We start from the raw sequence: 20,984 nt of genomic DNA, 5'->3' as shown, positions 1-20,984 counted from the left end.
AAACTGTCTGATAGGTTAAGATACCGAGCTGGAAGTGGAAACTCATCAAATCTTAAGTGTTCCAGATGTCATCTCCTTCAGAGAAGTCTAACAACAAAGATCATCAGCACTGAGTCACCTCTTCTACCATGGAAAAATGAAGTTTGTACAAGTAAGGCTTTGCCTGTGCAATGAAAATGTAGCACTACTGGAGCAATTCTAAAACCATTAGATAGTAATAGTGAAACTGTAAGACAGTCATAGGATTTCTGCTGTATGGTCTAAAATCATTCTGTCTCCACCTCCCCTTCCATCAACACCCTCACCCTCAAGCTGCGTCACGTCTCCAAACCAGCACCACAGAGAAGCTGAACAAGCTACTGAGGCCAACTATCTGGACAGGGGAAAATTCCTCAGTCAAGTGCAAGTTTTAAACAGGGGGCTGTTTTTCTCACCAAGGACTCTGTTCTTCACAGTCAGCAGATCAAATAGAAAGAGAAGACTGCGTGAACTGTTCTGCTTTACCCAGAGACACTGAATAGAATCTGCACTTGCACATCAGTCCCATAAGATCAGGGAGCTGCTCTCCAGATGCTGCTTCCCAAGCCTCTTCAATTTTATTAATTTATCTTAAAAATAATAAACTGCCTTTGCACCTAGGAATTCCTCATGAATGTATTCATTACTTTACTAATTTGTCTCTGAAAAATCTCTGATGTTCCAGTTAATCAGTAGTCCCACAATCCTTTGGGGTATGAATCTCAGCATGTGGAAATGCAGAATTGTGTCTGCCTCGCATGAGGAGGCTCCAGTAAGGACATACTGCACAGGCAGAATGAACATCACATTCCAGGCACACATCTCTGAGTGCAGAGCTACCAAAAGTCATCACTCCCCATTCCCTCTTGCTCTCTCCTGCCCCTTCAGGGAAAGTTAGAAGCAGAGGGGATTGAGAGAGAGGATTTAGTGGCTCCATCCAGTTGCAACACCATCACCTGTCCAGACTGGGAAGTGGTTATGACACAAAAAATTCAGGAGTTCTAATATTTTGCCTGACTTTTTAAAGTCGTCATTATTGGTATTAAAAAAAAATCTTATTTCAAAGTTTTGAAATTATTGCATGTTTGACTGCATTTTCAAACTCATGAAGGCTTGCCAAAACAGTATGGGAAGTTTAAAAAAAAAAAAAAATCCAGACTACAGTTTGGCAGAGTTTCCAAAATGTGGAGCCGGTATATGTGAACAAGTAACGTTAATCTGACAAGGCTTTAAATTTGATATAAGGCTAAATAAAGCTGAGGGAAACATGAGTGCACAAACTTCAAAGGCTGAACAGTCAAGTGAAATCAAATTAATACCTGACTAGGCTAGAACAAAGAGCAGATGGCTTTTGGAGGGAGCTGTATATTTGAACTCAAGATGACTTCGGTAACATTTGAATTCAGAGAGGAAAAAATTTAAGCGGGAAATACCATGTATATATGAGCTTCAGAAAGAACTTGAAACTGTGAACAAACTGATTAGAGCAGCAAATCTGTGTCCAAAATATGGATGGTTCTGAAAACCAGAGTGGACATTTCAAACAACTACTGTGTCCTTTGGAGAGAGTATGTTTTTATAATATACTTTTCTGAAAAATTAGTAGGAAGAAAGACTAATCGCAATGGCATAATCCCAATTTAAGATGGGAAGCTATCAGATAAGTTTCAAAGATGCCATGCCTCACCATTTCTCTAATTGGGTATGAAGATTGCTTCTTTATTGTAATTTACTCTGTGGATTTTATACACACACACACACACACACACACACACACACACACACACAATTGTAGTATCTTCTATATATTAAACTCTAACCCAATGGTTTAGACTACTGAGTAAGCAAGGAAAGCTCTATCTTTTAATGTAGAACCCAAAAAATTAGTCTTCTGCTGTGGGACAGCTGGAAAACTCATACAGCAATGAGCTGCAACTACAGCACTACAAGGAGCCCAGGTAAGATCTGCCAACTCCCTTTTCAGTAAAATGTCTTTTTGCCTTGCATAACTGAGTGACGTGTTGCTTTCTAAACTGTGATACGGTCATTCCAAAATGACAGCATCTTGGCAAAAAGGTAACTTTTGTATCATTATTTTTGGCTCTGGTACACGAGAATTACCAGATGAAAGCCTGAATCTTAGCACACAGCACCCACTCCTGGGGCAAGCTGAGCATTCAACAGCCACAGAAGCATGATAAAGCAGAAGATCCTCTGAAGAATCAGGCACTTAGATTAGTTGCAGTGTACTGACAGCTAAGTTGATGTTATTTTTATTCCTCCTTTAGCAAAACTGGCACCTAATAATTGGATATATTTATCCAATAACACACTACACAGATAGGAAAGCTTCTAGTAGCCTATTTAGGGGAAGAAACTAATGCTTTGGTGCTCTTCATCTGCAAAATGAAAAAAAAAAAAAAAACACTCTCTTTTAGTTGTATGTGTAAAGAATGGAATTTTCCCAAAGTTCAAAGCAGAGTGTCAGAGTTAAATCCATTTAATGATATCAATCAGTTTTTGATACATTATCATTCAACAAGGCCACCCACAGCTTAATTATCCCACTTTGATGGCTAAATTGCTCTAGCAAAAGACTGGTTTTCATTTTCTATCAAAACGAACAAAAGCAAACAAAAAGAATGAGGCCAGATTCCCTTCATATTGCCCTAAGAACATCAGAACCAATGACCTGGATAACACACACTGAATAGTAGTTGAGGTGCCGTTTAAAAGATCTTCACTTGCTCCAGTACCTCACTTCAAAATTCGTTCACTCTCTGCCCCTGACTCAGCCACTGGTTTCCTCCCAGTGAACAGCAAATGGATGGTCACTGCTGGTATGATTATTTTTCCAGCTGACTCTCCCACCTCTTATCAGCAACTTCAACAACAGTCTCCATGTCAGAGAACTGGTGCTGAATCTGACAAACAAGGGAAAATATTTCCCCGAGGAGTCATTACACTTGTGTCTGCAGCACTACTGTGACTATATTGTGTTCATTTTTCTGGTTGTATTTAAAACCAAACTCAGAAAAAAGGAATTTACAGAGGTTTTTAAGGCAATGCAGAAGATCAGTGCTGTGTGAAAACTGGTACAGGAACCTGGCGTTTTAGAATATTAGAATTTATCCCTTCAAAGGATTTACCTTCAAACTAACCTTGTCTCAACACACATACAAAGCTGAAATCAGCAATGCCTCTTAAAAACATCCTCCTTTACCGGAGTTCAGTGCTGAGACAACTATTTACAGCAGTAATTCCGGATTTGGGGTTTCTAACTTGCTTCACATTTTATAAAAAATATGCCGGGTTGGTTTTTTTTTTTTTCCTTTTTTTGATATGAATCACGACAAACAGATACCCAGAGCATTCATTCTGTGTTATGGAAGCATTCATTAGGGCAAAATGTTTTAAATTAGTCTCAAAAGCGTTAACAGTGTAATAAATGGAGGACATTATAAATTGAAGCAGTACAGTAACCTTTGTTTTAAAACCCAATTCACAAGCAGTGCCAACAAACGCAAACAGAACCACTCTGTTTCAGACTTCATGTAACTGGCTATATTTCCATATGCCTATACTTTAAATGTTATTAGTTTTTAGTCAACTTTATAAGGGTAAGTCAACATTTGTCATGGCAGGAAGCCCAACAATATTATTTTTATTAGTCTGCTACTAGTTAAATTGGCCTCAGATTAAACAGTTCTAATAAATGCCCCCAAAACTCGGAGTTTAATAAAAAAAACCCCACATTCAAGCTTTGTTCCACAGGATATTATCAGTATTTAACCTTCAGCAGGATAAAAAAAACAAACCAAACAAAAAAGGTTAAAATAGAAAAAACAACCTATGTTACAACAGAGTTTTTAACACAGCATTTAACCTAAAAATAAATTAAGCCAGGCATCTCAAGGCTTTGGTACCTTCAGAGTCAAACAAGTCTAAAACATTCTCAATTGATTTTGGCACTAAAAAGACACCTTTTTTATACTTGAAACAGCAGAGAATTTTCCTTTGCTTCATAGCATCTTAGAAATATTCTGATTGGCAAATTCTAGAACATTGACTCTTCTAGAACTGAGGCCTATGGTCAAGAAAAACAAAGTAAGTGACTCTAAAGCAGTTCTCAGTAAGTTCAGTGTTGCACAAAGGTAACTACAATCATATGCACAGGTCCATCCTAAAACCTGGGAGAGGCATCCCACCAGTAAAACTGCCAGCATCTCAAGGACAATTTATCAAGAAATTTAAGTAAATTGATACATAAAGGCAACTTAATCATCTAATAAATTGTGAGTGTCAGTGATTCCACTTTCCTTCAAATCCATTAGGTTCCATCCACCACCTAAAGTTCCCTGATGGGAGCAGGAGGAGGTTTGTTATTCCTCCTCTGTCAGTCTCCACAAAACCACCAAGCAAATAAAGCAAAATCCAGGGACACTTTGTTTTAATCACAGCACATCAAAGAAGAGAACCTGAAAATGATAGTTGGGGTACAATGAAAAGCCATTTAGGGAAGTGGTGAAGTATTCCCAGTCAAAGACAAAAGCTGAAGTCTGCAGCATGTTATCCCATCATGTGCTCCTCAAGGACTGACTCCTCCCGCACACTGGATGCTCTCATTAGTCACCATCGATTTTATTTGCCTCGTGCAGGACAGAACCACTGCAGTGTCAGTAGCACAAGAACAAGTTGCATCCAGCTATCTTGACTGATCACTGATTTGCAATACCTAGAAATCAATATATCTATCAGAAGTTAGGAAATGAAGGCCAATTAACAGAAAAACCTCACACTGAGGTGAATTAACACAAGCAACACAAACCCTGAAAAACCCAGACAACTAATGTAGGGTTGATTAAATTCTGCATTTCCTCTCATTAGAAGCTGCTTGTACAGGCAGTATAAGAAAGACCTTTTCCATTCTGGAACAAACTGGATATTAACCTGGACTGCCAATTAACCCACAGACATCATATGGCGAGTTACTGAATGAAAAAATAAAGGCAAGCTGTTTGTTTCACGCTGCCATTAAGCAGAACAGATCAGCAATTCCAAGTGGAGAGGTTTGACATGTTTCCAATTACACTACACATGAACTTACCTGAAATATGCCAAAACTGCAACTTGCTAATATTTCATTACAGTGAAATACATACATTTATGAAGATCAAAGAAAATTCATGACTTGGAGTTTATCTCATAATCTTTTGGCCCCTCTCGTCTGGCTCCATGCCTGGTTTTCCTGTTAATGATGTGCCATGGCCTAGGGGCCCATGGGTTCCCCTTCGCATCAGCCTTCCCTCACTCCCTATGTGGAATCAAACCCCGTCCTGAGCAGCAGGCAGTTCGGACCTCTTGCACCTCAGTGCTGTGAGGGTATCAGGAGACACCAAAAGACAAACTGCAAACAGCCCTGATTCCTAGGTCTAAGATTTCTGCAGTATAAGAGCTGTAAGCAGATATGCAACATAGCGGAGATGCAAAGCAATTCTGTGCCACCGTTGTGGTTTTTGGAGCCTAAACCCAGGCACTGTGTTGGTGCTTGTACAGCACAACAGGACATCCTTACTCTGAGGAATTCAAGAGTTACTTCCATGACTTCACACTGAGGCCTTTAAACCTCAGTCTGTGACTGTGAATGCTCTTTCTCACCTGCTGCCCATCCACCAGCTGAGGGTTTGCTTTAGAAAGGGTGAGAAGGGAGCTACTTTAACCAGTGAAATAGCAAATAGTGTTTATTAGCAGGAAAGGTGTGGGGCTTCTTAAAATTTAGAGCAAGCAAATTTTAAGGTTCATTAACTGTCTCTATTTCTGAATTATGGAAAAGCTGAAAGAGCCCAACAGCTCTGTATTATTTACACCTAGAATTGTACTACAGGATTTTGTGTAGAACATACAATGATGTATGTAAACATCACTGTTTACATACATCATTGTGTATTCTTATAGTCTTTGCTGAGGTACTGCAGTGTTTGTTGCCCTTAAACTGCACTTAGAACTATAATAAATTAACTGTACTTTGACTGGAACATTAGCATTTTATCAGAATACAGATTTTTAGTGTTCAGAAATTTCTTATCATTGTTTTGTGACTGTGCTACTTCTACAGAGTTTATGCCAAGGGAGCTGGTGTGGCTTAAAGAAAGAACTGAAGTAGAAAACCTCGGTTCTCTTTTCTGCCACTAAGCTGTTCCTCAAAACATCTATACAGCAGAAAATCTGTTCTACTCCAAAAATATCAACAGTTACACACAAGTTGGGTTATTCAATAAATCGACCAACTTCACATGTTAATAATTAGGATGAAACTCGATTTTCAAAGGCAGAAGTCCCTAAACCGCACACAGCAAGCGTTCTGGTGTAGTAACAGGGAACTGTGGTAGAAGGCGCCCAACAGCTTTAATGGCCTTGTAAATACGAGAGGCTGGAAGAACAGCTTAATGTTAGAGCTTAAGAAACGTGGATTTTTCTCCCGCATATTGACAGATTTCAAAGAAACAGGTCCTTATAATGCCTTTTCCAATTAGTAGCTTTTATTTCTGCTTCCTTAACCAAATTTTTGGAGTGGTGGGTGGTCCTACCCTCCTAAAACAAATAGAATGTTTTAAAGTTTATTTTTCAGAATGCTGGAAGTCCATCTTCCTCTCGGAAAATAGCCTGAAAGCACAGGGTGCATTTTCTTACTCGTATAAAACACAAGCTGTTTGCACATTGTAATGTTGATTGATCACATCTGTTATTCAATACTTCCTCATGCTCTCAGCTTTCACAGAGTCTTTGAAATTTGACTATAATCAAGCTGCTTTTCCAACAGTAACAGAGCGACACTCCAACTCTTCAGATTTGATAATTCCATTCATTCACAAAAAAACCCCTTCATGCAGTAAAGGCTAAAAATATGTTTCTTTAGTATTACGATTAGTAAAATGAGTACCCTTAAGAGAGACATTTGGTACTTAACAGCTTGTGTTTTAGGTAGATTCACCCGTACACACACACAGAGGGTGTTACTTTTCAAAAACACACAGTTGAAAAAAATTCCACTTTGCTTAACTACAATAATTAAATCTCTCTATGTAAAGGTACACTGAAAAACAAAAGTGCAGCATCATCTAGTTAGTTCTTAGCTTAGCTTAAGCATCACGATTAAATATAAGGTCACCGGGCTTATGTTACTTTTACCTTAGGTCTATTCAACTGCTGGAGGTAATTAATCTTTGATGGAGATGTATTAAATGCACCCAATTTAGTAAGCTGTCTTCAAGTTACTCAGCAAACAAGACTAATAAAGAAGCTATATATTTAAGTGATAAAATCTTCCAGACAGAAATGTTATCCTTCCTCAAGAGCACTCAGAATCCTTAAGGTCACTGTCCACCCAAACACAAAGCAATATTAAGCTAAGGTATCCAATATTTAAGCCTTTCACAAACATTTGCTCCCGAAACATTTCAGCATTTCTGAGAATTTTGCAAATGAGTATGTCATCTGGGTTAATGAATAAGATTTTTAATGTCACTTGAAAGGTTTTCATGATTTTTAAGAACCAGAGTAGTCAACCTGCTGGTATGGCAGAGTTTTCAGCTAATTGTGCATCGGATTAGTTTCCTGTTTACTGCTGATGAGGAAAAGACACTTAATGTTTTAAGACACCATTTTTCAGGTTCCCTCCCAGTTCCTGCATAAGCTTAACACTTTGTAAGTAATAGTTAGTTCATGAATAAAATAAAAATAAATCATTTATTAAAACAGGTATTTCGCAATTAGCTACTTTAAAGACTAATTTTAATTTCTTCAAGTAATAGGTGACAAAAACCTAAATTCCGTTTCTTGCTTTATTCCAAAAAGAAATTCAATACCTAGAGAAGGCGGTAAAAGACGCCTGACCGAATATACACATCGCAGCCCGTTCTCAAAGCACATTACTTTTCCTCGGAGCAATATAAAGAAAAATAAAGCTGCAACTGTGTAACCAGTAGATCAAGTACCTCGGTCTCTTTAGCTGGGCTGGGCACGGTCTGCACTTCCAAGGCACAATTCGCCCTCTTGACGGACAGGTAGAAAGGATAATCCTTGGCCACCATGGTGGCGGCGGGAGGGGCGCTTTCGGGGCTCACCGCCGGCTCTGTGCGAGCACAGGGGGTGCAGCCGCGGCCGCGCCGGCCCTGCCCGGCCCCCGGCAGCGCTGTGGCTCCGCGGTGCCCCGGCCCGAGGCTCGGGGCGCATCACCCGCTCCGGCTCCGGGGCGCGACTGCGGCAGCGGCAGCGCCGGCAGCGGGGGCGGAGCGGGGGCCGGGCCGGGGCGGGGCAGCCCCCGCACCCCCGGGAGTGGCCGCGGAGCTGCTGCGGCGGAACGGGCACCGCTGCCCGGCCACTGACGGCGGGCACACCCACGGACAGGGTGCTGTGACCTCCCTGCCCGCTCCTCGCAGGGCCGCTGCAGAACTGCCCGGCTCTTCGGGCAGCCGAGGGTCCGACAGGAGCGCAGACTGACTGGCAGCGGTCCCAAAGGGCACAGCGCTCCCAAATGAGCGGTCCTGTCTCAAATACAGACTGGACTGCGGTGGCTCTGCTCCTGCTGATCAGAGAGGGAACCTGCATCGTGTCGTGGTGCCACAATGTCTCTGCTTTCATCCTCCCTCCCCCTCCCTCCGCCTTTTTTTTTCCCCTATTATTATTTTTTCCCATTTTTTTTTCATTCACCCATATTGTTGTTTATTTCCTGTTTGGCAAGCTGGAGTTTGTTTCTTGTGTTTTTTAAGTTCCACACTTTTGTTGCCATTGTTCCACCAAAGAGCTCCCCTGCTCGCACCCCTCATTGTAACGAGCTGAGAAAGTGGAAAAACACCTTTGCCTCGAGTGTCTCCTAGGGCATTTCAGTGTCTGTGCAGCCAGGCAAATTCTGTTTGATGGCTACCTTAGAACAAAGGTAGTGAAAATTTCCTGAAAAGAGAGAGGAAGCGTTAAGGGCCCTGTCGGCAACACAGGATCAATCTGACAGACACTATATGGGAGACAAGGAAAAGGAAACTGAGTAGGAAGCTGGATGGGGGAGGAGGGAAGGATATTTTCAGCCAAAGGGAAACAGCACAACCAAGAATAACTTCATAGAGCTTGAAAAAATAAACTGGTTTTAAAGGCAGATCCTATGATGGATGTGGGCTTTACAAGCAGCTATTTTCCTACAGGCTGTTAATCAGATAACAATGACTTTAGAGTGAGATTAGTCAAATGGCAAACATAATCCTCATTTGGACACTGTCCTTTCACTTCACCAGTATCCCAAGCACATGACAGCTCTCACATTTACCCTCCTATGTCTTTTCAGGAGCACCTGCAGTACAGCCAGGGATGCTATCCTGCTGCCTGCCACACCTTTCTATTCTGTGGTAGCCTGCCTATAAAATAAAACCCCACTAGTTTCCCAACCCAACAATTCCAGCAAAATCACTGGAACGAAGTTACCAGTTCTTCTAGATGTTCAATGATTCTAGAAGAAAACGTGGCATTTGAACATTTGGAGAGTTGTGTGCAGTACCACACTCCTCATCCCCATCACAGGAGGACAGGACAAGGTTCACTGACACTGAAAGTGTTGACAAGAGGCACTGAACAGCTTTCATGTAGAAACAGTTAAACAGACAAGACATATCAGAAAAGAGTGAGTTTAGTGCAGGCTTCCAAAACCTACAAACCACGAGTGACAGAGGAAGGAAACAGGGAATGATTTTTCACTGTATTCAATAAGAGGGGTAAAATGGTTCATCAGATTAAACCAGATGGTGACAGATTCAGAGCAAAGGAAAGTATGTACATTTTTTGTGTTATACATAGTAGAAGTACCTGTCACAAGATGCTGCCACTAAGAAAGGTTCTCAGACACAAGTTCTTGACTACTGGGACAGTATTTTGGGAAGCATCATGACAGGCTATTTCTCTTCTGGACTCTCCTCTAAGCAGCTCCTGCTGGCCACCAGTGGAGATCTGGTGTTAGGTTAGATCAATTCTTGCAGCAGCCCCTTCCTTTCCATATTTCAAAAAATATGAAAAGAATGTAGCATTTTATTTGGAGACTAATTGTCTTACCTGAGGATTTCTGAAAGTATGAACAGTTACTTCAGTGACATGAAGATACATTCATTTCTGCAGGTCTTCTTCAGTGTGCTGTTCAGATGACATACCTCTGAGCACAACCTGATTATGTCGGACAGTCTCTTCTCCCATTTCAAGCACATCAAAACTCCTCTACACACAGGTTGTATAAAATGGTCAAGAACCTCCCCAAGAATGCTGCAGCTGCTGCATTTAAGACCAAGAAGCCTTGATTTCAAACACCATCTGTGTATGTTTGTTTAGGAAGGTGTATGCTAACACCATTTCAAAAGTCAGCTTCACTTAAATCATTCAGACAAAATGTCTTCAGGGCTTGTCCTCAAAGCAATCTAATCCTGTAACATGCTTCATGGCATAAACAGCACTTCACTCAGGACAAGAGTGTACTGGTTTGGACACTGAAATAATGAACTTTGGTTTATACACATTAAAAAAAACCCCAAACCAAACCAAACAAAAACATGCCAAGAGAGAAATTGACGCTTGACTAAGCGTTCTTGAGAAACAAGAGAAAAATTAGTCCTAAAAGGAATATGATTCTTAATAGGTAGGATTTCCATGTCAGTAAGTTTCAGAGCATCTTGCCCCCTAAGATAGACTTCAATGACATCTAAACCAGGATTCACTGGACTCTGTGGATGTTTGTTCATTTCATCTCAGAGTATTAATAAAAATTTTAGAACTGAAATTTGGACCCAGAGTCCAAATTATCCGATGGAATAACAAATGGTACAATTTCAAACAATTCTCTCTTTCAGAGAACTGAGTTTGTCTGTAAAATGCTATGTTATTTATAAACAATGAATTATGATTACAGTTTAGCCATGGTATTGAGTCCCTTCTGTACTGCATATCAAACACAACACTTGGAGTCCATTCTGAAAGATCTTATAGACTCACTACTGATTTACATTTACATTTCATTTCTACTTTAATTTAGTATAGTCAATAGTCCCTGCATTGTGCACGTGCACACACACCCAGCAGAGCCAAATGGCACTTCATAAACTTGTGCCTGAAAGACTCCCTAGAGAACTCCAGTTATACAGTTGGAGAAACAAAGGTTTCAGTGATTCCACTAAGGAATCTTGTAAGTGTGGAGCCAGTGAGTCCAACTCTTGCCAAAACTTTTAGTTAGACTACAAGTCTACACTAACACTATAAAGATTAGATCTGAATTGTAAGCTACTTTCAAGAAATAAACTAGTATTTAAGATAAGACAATGCTAGTGACTGGACTGCAGAGCAGGCCAGTGCATCAGTTTTGCCATTTCTGGAACAGTTTTTTTGTGGGTTTAGTTTGGGGGTGTGTGTTCATTTACACAGACCAACAGCAGCATTTAGTCAGACATCTGTCATGGAGAAGTAAGCAAACTATTTGGTAACTCTGGAAAGCCCTGCTCATCAAAGGTACCAGCACTGCCCTGGTTCAGCACTGAAGTTCCCTGACAGAGCTGCTCTGTGGTCATGGTGTTCACACCAATGCCTTCAGTTCATTTCCTCCCAGACTCAAAACCTGACACGGAAGGAGCTCTTGCAAAAGCATCTGCACAGCAAAGCCCTTTGACATACTCAGGCTCAAACCTATAAAACATCTTCATACGTGCCCAGAATTCTTCTTCATCTTATGTTAATCTCTGAGATTCGTACAGCTTTGATCAGAGTAAATTTAAAATTAAAATGCAGAATACTATGGCAAAAGAATAAAAAACAACTAAAAAAACCTTGTTTCCTTTTAAAGAACAGTTAAGAAGCCATTACACTAAGCAAGAGTAAAAGGAACTGAAACATTTAATCTAAACATTAAAATTAGGAAAAGCCCAATGGAGCGAAGAAACTTCAGCAATCGAAGTCAAGGGCTTTAAGGAGTTCAGTGGAACAGAAAATTATCAATTAAAGCTGAACTCTACCTAAAGAAGAAAACTCACAAATAGATGCTTTTAGGATTTGAGTTGGTGTTTTTTTAGTTTTGTTACAGTTTTTGCCAACAGTTTTGAACTGCCTTGGGCAGAAATGCAGAATCTGTGATATTTGAGATGTCTACACCTGGATCTTGACTACCTTCTTGTTCCTGATATGCTACTGTGACTGCTTTCCCTTTTAAAAGTCAAAATCTGTTTTGCCAAGCTGTTAAAAAAATACAATCTGATAAATACAATAAATATTTTTGTAAAATACTGGTACACCAAGACGTAAGAGACTCCAAATGTTTGTCTACTTGTCTTTGCTTTTCCTCCCTCACCCAATATCAAACAGACCTTGGCTTCTTGTGGTCTGTGTTTGACACTGATGCCTAAGAAGCAACCAAGCCTTAGCTGGAACAATTCAGTCTAATTATTTATTTTCTTAATTACAACTAGCAAAGCCCAAAGAAAAGCACTAACTGTATTTCTCCTGTGATTCATATTTATGGGAGCTTTTCCTTTTGATCTGTCCATTCTGATGACATAGAAAGACACACTTCTGCATATAGATACTTTCCTGGTGAAATATATGCCTGTGTGACAAGTTTCCAGCAACTAGACAAGAATTTAAGGAAAGGTGTAGTGCTTCAAAAACCCCAACCAACCCAACCAAACCAACTGTGCTATCACTATAGTCTTCAGATATGTTATATTCCCAGCTGATTTTAAGAAAATTACATTCAGAACAATAAAGAGTCCATTGCTCTGTTTTCAGATCAGATGAACTGCTGTAAGGATATCAAGTTATCCAGTAGTCTGTGAGCCATCCTAAGTGGACTAGCTCTGCTGTCTGGCTAAGTTACTCCAGGCTTATGGAGGGAGTAAAAGATTTAATGCAAAGTGTGCTGCAGAGGACCAGAATCTCCTACAAAATTTCGCCTAAGTGTGCCAAGAGTACTTGGCATATGAAGTTTCTGAAAATTTTAAGCACAATAAAAGCCTTAAGTAGAAATATTGCACACACATTTCAACGGGGAAAAAAACTCCTGAGTAGTTCGCACATTATGGAGTATTTTTCATATATATGCACCCATTCTCTTATTTAAACTGGAAAAAGATTTGACATTGGGAAGAAATTCTTTACTGTGAGGATGGTGAAGCACTGGCACAGGTTGTCCAGAGAAGGTGTGGCTGCCCCATCCCTGGAAGTGTTCAGTGCCAGGCTGGCAGGGCTTGGAGCAAACTCGTCTCGTGGCAGGTGTCCCTGCCCATGGCAGAGCTGCCATTTCAAGCTGCCTCGGATTCCTAGATAAAAATTGTTCTGGTGACTGGTTTGCTGGCTGGCCTAGAGAAATCGGGAAGGATTCCCACTCCTCCACCTCTCTCGCACACCCAGCAGTGCTCACCAATTATCAACAGGGTGGTCCCTGCTGAGGGAGTGCACTGGGTGGGGTGAGGTTGGCTAAAATGACCCTCCAGCAGTCACACTTAGAAGTTGGTTGAGGTTTTCCGAGTCCACAGCCCTGGGGAGAGCAGAAAAGAGGGGGTGGAAAGGATTGGACTGATCTATCAATGTGGATTTTAAACAGCTGCCTAAATTCTCTGGAGGGTGAAATGATCACCCAAAGTGATCTTTCCTAAACTTTTCATTGAAAAGCATTCTAGGGAGAGGCAATTACTGGAACCACTTGTATGATGTTTAAATGAGAGTAAATGTAATTAAAATAATTTTGTTTAAGTTACAGGCAGTGTGGGAGCAGGAGTTTCTCTCCAGAGCACTCCTGCTGACTGGAAAATTAAGTAACAAATTTCTTTATGAGAAATCATTGTCCCTAATGCAAAATGTTTACCAAGACATCACGGTAGTGGTCTATTTTTTGTTTTGATTAAATCTTATTATAATAACATTTGTATTACATGAGCAACTCCACAATATTTATCCTCAGAGTGGATAGTATTTTGTAATTTTTTTCCTGTATGCTTAGATATAAGCAAGAAGAAGATTCTATTATATGCAAAAGTAACAGGAATTTCCACTGGCTCTATAACTGGTCTCACACATAATACAGGCCAAATGCCACTTATTTGCTCTTTCAACTATCCCTTCCAACTGCAACATGTAAAGCAAACTTTGGGGTTAATATGGTTTATTAGACCAAATTATATAACTGGGGAAGAAAAAAAAAATCAAAACAATCAAACCAAACCCAATAAACACAAATAAGCAAACAAAACCCCCAAAACAACCAGAAGAAACAAACAACAAAAGAAGAGCTTTCGGGTACACAGGTCCTTCTTCAGGTAAGAAATAAAACCAGCAAAAAAAAACATAAATACTTGGGCCTTTTGAGTTTTGTTTTCCTAACCATCTCTTTACCCAGTTGTACAAACTTCAAACCTTGTTATACATTTGTGTTCAGTTTGACCCAGTTTACTACATTTATCTGTTTTTATGATTCTCCCCAGTCCTGAGAAATTATCCAAGTTAATCACATTCTGCCCTTCATTCATATTCTACTTTGGGAAGTGCTGTACTCAAGATACAAATAAAGTCTCCAAGTGCTAACAAAGAATAGGAATTTACAGTATGGCTGATGTGAATTGACAGTCTGCCACTTGTAAAAGTATGAAACTCATTTCCCTCTCTACACAAATTTCTCCTCTTCCCTCTTTTCCTGCTCTTTCACTGGCACTGTACCCTCCTCTCTCTGTGTAGTCCTTCCCTTCCACCTTATGCCAACTCAAGTACTCATCACACAGATAAGTCAGCAGCCCGAAAACACAAAAACACTTTCTTCTGCCAGGTTTCTTGTCTGCTCTTTTTGTGAACTGAACAAGTTACTGTGCCATGAGAAAAGCACCAGAACTCACTGAAAATAAATGGTGGAAAAGTACAGGGGTACAAATAAGGACAGGACAGGGAAAAGGCTGATTTTTCTCCTCCTAATAGCTCTAAACTGTTAGCTCAGTTAGTTTCATGAACTCATACCCAAAGAATACTGTCATCATTTCATTTTTTTGGATGAACGTTCTGGATCAGAAGCTTTATTTATTTATTTTTAAAAACAAACCCACCTATTGAATTCCATAACAACTGTAACTCATTGTCTAGTCAGTTATTTTTGCCAATCTGAATATCTTGCAATTAAGAGAACATCTGTGCTTCTTCAATAAATATTTAGAACACAAACCTTGAGACTGATTTCATGTTCTCCTGAGCATAGAATCATAGAATTGTTTAGTTTGGAAAAGACCTTCAAGATCATCACATCCAGCTATTATCTCAGCACTGTCCACCACAACATAAGTCAATACATTAACTGCAAAAGGTATTAAAATACAAAATCTGCAAATTAAGATCACATAAAATTAAATTTCTGTGCAACACTAGTAGTTTAGAGATAGTGTATCTCATGAAAGTCTAATAATTATGGAAAATGAAATAAGAAGCATGAAAATTACCATGGATGTACCCTTTTCTAGACCACAGCCAAGGAGATGCCATGAGTGTTTCTAGACTCCAAGCTGAGCAACTAAAAACTGTTTGACACAGGTTAGAAGACATCCATGGGAAAGACTGATGAAAGTCAAGCAAAATAGTAAGACTATGAAGTGCTTTATGAACAAAACCAAGAGTCTAATATCTCAACTACAGTAAAGCAAGCTGAGATGCCTTCTTTCACACTGCAATACTGACTGAGAACCCGGCACAGAACCCTCTGCATTTGGTCCTGAATAGAGATTTTGGGATCACACAATGCCTTACAATCCAAATAATCACAGTGATTATCCAAATTACAATATTCCACTGTCATGGTCCGTTAATATCCTTAGAAATGCTGTTCAATTCCCATATCCTATGACCCACTGAACAAAAACATCAGACAAAAATGCACACAAAAAAACTAAATCATCTTTCTGTTACCCACATCCTCCCACTAACAGAGGGGAGGAAAACCATGGTATAACTTCAAAAAGAAGTGTCCTTGCAAAAATTGGTAATGCATCAACAAATGATAGAACCGACCTACTCCCATTACAACTGTATTGCAGATGTATGACCTTAAAGATGATGTGGCATTAAGCAACAATGTGACTAATCCTTAAAAGACAGTTGAAATGGGATGTGACATCTTCAAACAGACAGCAACAGTTTACAATTGGACAGAACTGCTTTGTTCATATCCCTTTATCAAGAATTAGGGAATTGAAAAGCCATTGCCAGGAATATTTTGCTTAGGGTTACAAAAAGTTTTTATTCACAGTTACAAAATAACTATCTTCCCAAGTGTAAATATAATGATGTAAGCCCATATGTACAAAAGTTACTATAACAAGCTTTAACTGACACAAAAATATAAATAAGAAACTTTTCTTGAATACTTTTCTGATTTAAGAAAGCCAGCTATAATTTCTGAAGGCTGTCTCCTGGTCAAGTTGTTACCCACAAACTGGTATCTGGCACTGATGGAGTTTATCCTGCTTTTATGTGATCTCCATTATCAAATCTGCAACCACAATCCACCACAACTGTTCCATTTCCCAAGAACTATGAATTTTGGACAGGTCCCTAATGACCACAGTTAACTTAGTTCCCAAAATAGAAGGGAGAGTCAATAGTTCAGAAAGTAATTCCAACCATCACAGAGAAAATATTGGTTATTATTTTAAAAGCTAAGAAACAACTCAAAATTGCATCAGAACATACTTTCTGTGTCTATTAGTCTTGAAAACATAGTAATTGTCTGAACAGAAAACCAAGATGTTTTAGCAAGCATTCTGATTTGATTATATAATGGAGATTGGTCTTAAATTACATGGATATCAAATATTGTATCTTCAAATCCCTGCAAAAACATGAACTCTCAAGACCCTAGTAAATAGTGAAGTGTTAACACAAGGGATTATAGAACAACATGAGGAGACTTAAATATCAACCCACAGCCATAAAGTGATTTTGTTCTCAGGATGCATGTTAAACAAAGTGTAGCTGGAGCAGGGTGGGATAGAAAAGCCATATACTTCTAAAAGCAGGCATTGCTTTCAGAGCCCAAGACGATTAACAACTGTCAAGTTTGTTCTGACCAACATGTAACTTTCAGGAAGGATTCCTCTAAAAAAATGGGGCTGTAGAGGGGGAGAAAAGCACACTGATTTAAAAAAAAAAAAAATCAAGTTAAGAATGAAGGCTGTTATTCTAGACCAGACAGGAACAGGAGTGAACAGGTTGAATGGCAGAATGATTCATGGGATTGGGATAAATAATTTATCTGTCCTTTCAAAAGCCTTTGTAGCTTCTGTTTGATGCAAAATAGAAGTCATTAGAGCAATGCAAAGAGCAGCATAGAACGATCAAAGTGATCACCCACGAAAATGGCTTTTGCAATAACATTTGGCTGCATACATTGCAACAATCAAAATGCAATAGTAGGCAGGATCCTGAAGGAGAGTTTTAGTTTTGTAAATAGAAAAAAACCCCCATAAACTAATGATGACATGCAAATAATATACAAAATTAGACACAGGGTATATAAAAGTCCCTACTTCTCAGGTGAGTTTGATGCCATTCAAGAACACAGCCAAAGAATTTTAGAAGAGATGGCATTGTCAGATTCAATGAATTCTTGTGTCTGAATTTTATGTGTGGCAATACATCACAAGCAGCAGTTTAGGCAGAGATGCAAATGATCTTGAATTAAAAAAAATTCCTCCCAAGGAATCTTATTTCACTCTTCAGCTCTCAAATCACGAGTGTGTGTATGAGTTCTAGGCAACTACAGGATAGAAGAGAACAAGATCACATTAACACTTCTTCTAACTAAATTAGCTATAGGTAATGGGCTTTCAAGCACTTTAACAAAGAACCATTTTCTGAAAGAAAAAGCAAAGAAACAGAAAACAAACTTGCAGCCATTCAGAATTGCTGACTTTGGTTTTGGAAGCAAAAATATTCTGTCACCTATAAAAGCTGAAAGAGGAAAAGGTGCAACAGGAGTAAAAAAAACCTTGTTTTCCAGGCTGCAAGATACAGGGCCTTCATTTTGATTTCCACTAATAATTATCAATTAGGAACATTTCAGTGTCCATATACTTGTCTTATTCTGTATAATTAAATAATGAAAAATACAAGCCAAGTGTGAAACAAGTGGGAGAAAAAGCAAACAGAGGGCGAGCATGTGAATATGTTGCAGTAAAACAGAAGGAAAAATGTTAATCCTTATGTCGTACTTGAAGCACATTGTCTGGTACAGGTGTGCTCAGTGTGCTGCCAGCTCTCCTTGAATTCCCGACTCCATTCCTCCCTGAAACAAAACAGAACACGGGAAGAGAGCACAGACTGGATATTCAAGACGACCTAAGGGAGTTGCAATGATAATCCACAAAGACAAATGATAAGTCCTATGAAATGTCCAGCCATTGGACTGATGAATCAAAACTGGAAGGCTGAACGGACAGCTTCATAAAAGCATAGCTGTACAATAAAGTTTGGAATGCACCTCATATCTGAAACTCAGCTATGACAGAAACTCAGGTATGTTATTACATACTGTCCTCTGGAATTCGGTGGGTTTGTTTTTGTACAAACATTTAGAGACTACCTGCTTCTGCTCATAATTGCTTCCTCTAGATCTGGTATTTTTATTAAAATAAAGGCTATCTATCCTCCCCAAATGATTGCAGTTTCACCACAAGAATCCATCTATTTGTTAGCTCAGGAAGTGCCATTTGTTTCAGTACGTGCTGTCTGCCAGCAGATGTGCACTGAAACATGGTGGCGCAGGATGTATTAACCACAGCACAGGAATGAGCCAAACAGCTGAAATAAGAAGCTACAAAGACCTTTTTGAACATGAGCAGCCTCCCTGATCTCAATGAAACTCAATCACCAGACTGATATTACTTGCACATATGGGAAAGATGCAATAACCAGGCAATAGATCCTATGTAAGGCAGAGTCTTGTGCCTTGCACTACACTTGTTTTACACTTATTTTACAATTGCTCCTACCCTGCTAGCACTCTCATGTGTTCTGACTTATAAATTTAGATACCCACAGTGTATCTGCAATGGAATTATGACTGAGATATTTCCCCAAGATACAACAGCTCAGGGAGGGAAGGTTGGTTGGTTTGTACTGTTCAGGTTTGGGTTTTTTTAATCATTGCTTGCCGTCACATCTCAATATCTGCAACATTTGAGCTGCAAAAAACCTCTAAATTAATCAGCTTCTGACCCAACATTTCTGTCAGAACTGCAATATCCCCTCAGCCTTTGTAAGGTGCAATGAAATCAAAAAATCCCATCAGCCCATTTTTACTTCTCTATCCAGACTATGAAAAGGCAGTTGTGAGTGGAATATTGCCAATTTTCAAAAATAACGTTAACAGAAATAAATCCAATTAACAAATTACTACAAAGGGACATATTCCTTGCAAAAAGAGAAAAGAGAAAGAGGGAAATCTTTAACCCTAATGAATCTGTCCTGATTCCATCTCTGGTATTTAGAGATGAGCAGCTTTCATTAGGACTTCAAACCTAACTCAGTAGGAAAATGTCACCAAACACCATGCAGAGGAATTACCTCAGAAATACTGTCCAGTGCTTCTCATCCTCTGTCTAATCTTAGAGAAGCATACAGCACAAATCCAGTTTTGCCTTCTGACCACAACATACCCATGAACAGTTATCTCTGTAAGCCCATTTTACTGGTAAGGGGGCTCAAGAGTTGGACATTCTTTGCAAAGAAAAATTACACAGATTTACACTGCTAATCCCCAAACTTTAGGGATTATGGACAACAATATTAAGCAAGTGCTGTGCTTACCAATAACTTCAGGCTTGTAATTAGGAATGTTTTCTAAATTTCGTGTGGCCACAAGAAGCATTAAGGTGATCTCAGAGACAGTGCTGTTTGCCATCCATAGTCTCAGGACCACTGTTTTAGACCTCTTTAGTAACTAGTGACAGCTGTGTTTGTGAGGAGACCAACACTTGCAAAGTAAGTGGACAGTTCACATAACACTAAAGAAAATAACAATAAAATAACAAAATCAAATAACAGTCAATATCCCCTGTAGTATTCACCAGTGAAAAAAAATGACAAGAATAGTAAAGAAACACTCCAAAGAGGTAACAATTTGCTTACAGTTTTTAAGATTGTTATATGATCATTTTGTTAAATATTTTTCCATATGTGAATAAATTCCAATAGCTAAGACCACAGTTTCTTTTCTACTGTATTCAGTTCTTATAGGGTGAGGATTATGTCTTGTTTGTGAGACGGGGTGGAAGTTTTTAATGATCCTTTTCAGGAAGCATGCATCTGTTTTTCAAACCTGTTCCTTCCTAAACTTGCTAAAGTTGGCCCCGAAAATGTATCAGGAAATAACTGGGGGATGAGGGGGATGGGGGAAAAAGCTTTAAAGACACCTTGTCTTAATTAAATCTCAAAGTGTTACTTCTTCCTGTTCAACTGAGTCACGCACGGCTTTAGCTGTCACACCTGATGGGGGGAGGGGAGGTGTCAACACAGAGAAAAGGTTCATATTTCAGCTGCCTCCTGTAATTGGCAGCCTGGAATTAATTAATGAAGTGGAGCCAGCACACACTTGAATGCAGCACACAATTAGGCATGGCAAGCAGTATCCAAAAACACTGCTGCTTTCTTTAATACTCTTTTATTGCTACAAAATGTGGAGAGGTAAAACAGTAAAGCCGAATTTGCCAACTAGCAAAGACATGCGGGTGCCTCCAGCAGTCACTGTTGCCATCTGGTCCCTCAGTCCGATGCCAAGCCATTACCTGAACAAACAGCTACAGTAAGAGCAGTTACCAGCTAATAAGCAACAGCCTTTGTCATTTTTAGTGTTTTCAGTCTTAGAATTATTTTAAATATTTTATCTAAAGCCATATGATTCCTGCGGCTGTTACAAGCAGTCTCAG

At 39.4% G+C, this 20,984-nt stretch overlaps 1 protein-coding gene across 6 annotated transcripts in view; it reads right to left on the bottom strand.

The window, feature by feature from the left end:
• The window catches only part of ARHGEF3 (Rho guanine nucleotide exchange factor 3), a 111,189-nt gene that overhangs the window by 18,184 nt on the left and 72,021 nt on the right, over positions 1 to 20,984 (bottom strand). The window contains exon 1 of one of the 6 annotated variants that reach the window (XM_064667655.1): positions 8,013 to 8,263. The exons of the other annotated variants lie outside the window; for them this stretch is intronic. Coding sequence (XP_064523725.1) covers positions 8,013 to 8,108 — 96 coding nt within the window. The 5' untranslated portion in view covers positions 8,109 to 8,263. Of the gene's footprint in view, positions 1 to 8,012; positions 8,264 to 20,984 lie in introns of those variants that run through there. 6 annotated transcript variants of the gene reach the window in all.

The sequence above is a fragment of the Pseudopipra pipra genome, chromosome 11, assembly GCF_036250125.1.
Source record: "Pseudopipra pipra isolate bDixPip1 chromosome 11, bDixPip1.hap1, whole genome shotgun sequence".
NCBI classification, from domain to species: domain Eukaryota; kingdom Metazoa; phylum Chordata; class Aves; order Passeriformes; family Pipridae; genus Pseudopipra; species Pseudopipra pipra.
Note: the sequence above shows the minus strand (reverse complement) of the source record. Positions and strands in the feature narration are given on the sequence as shown.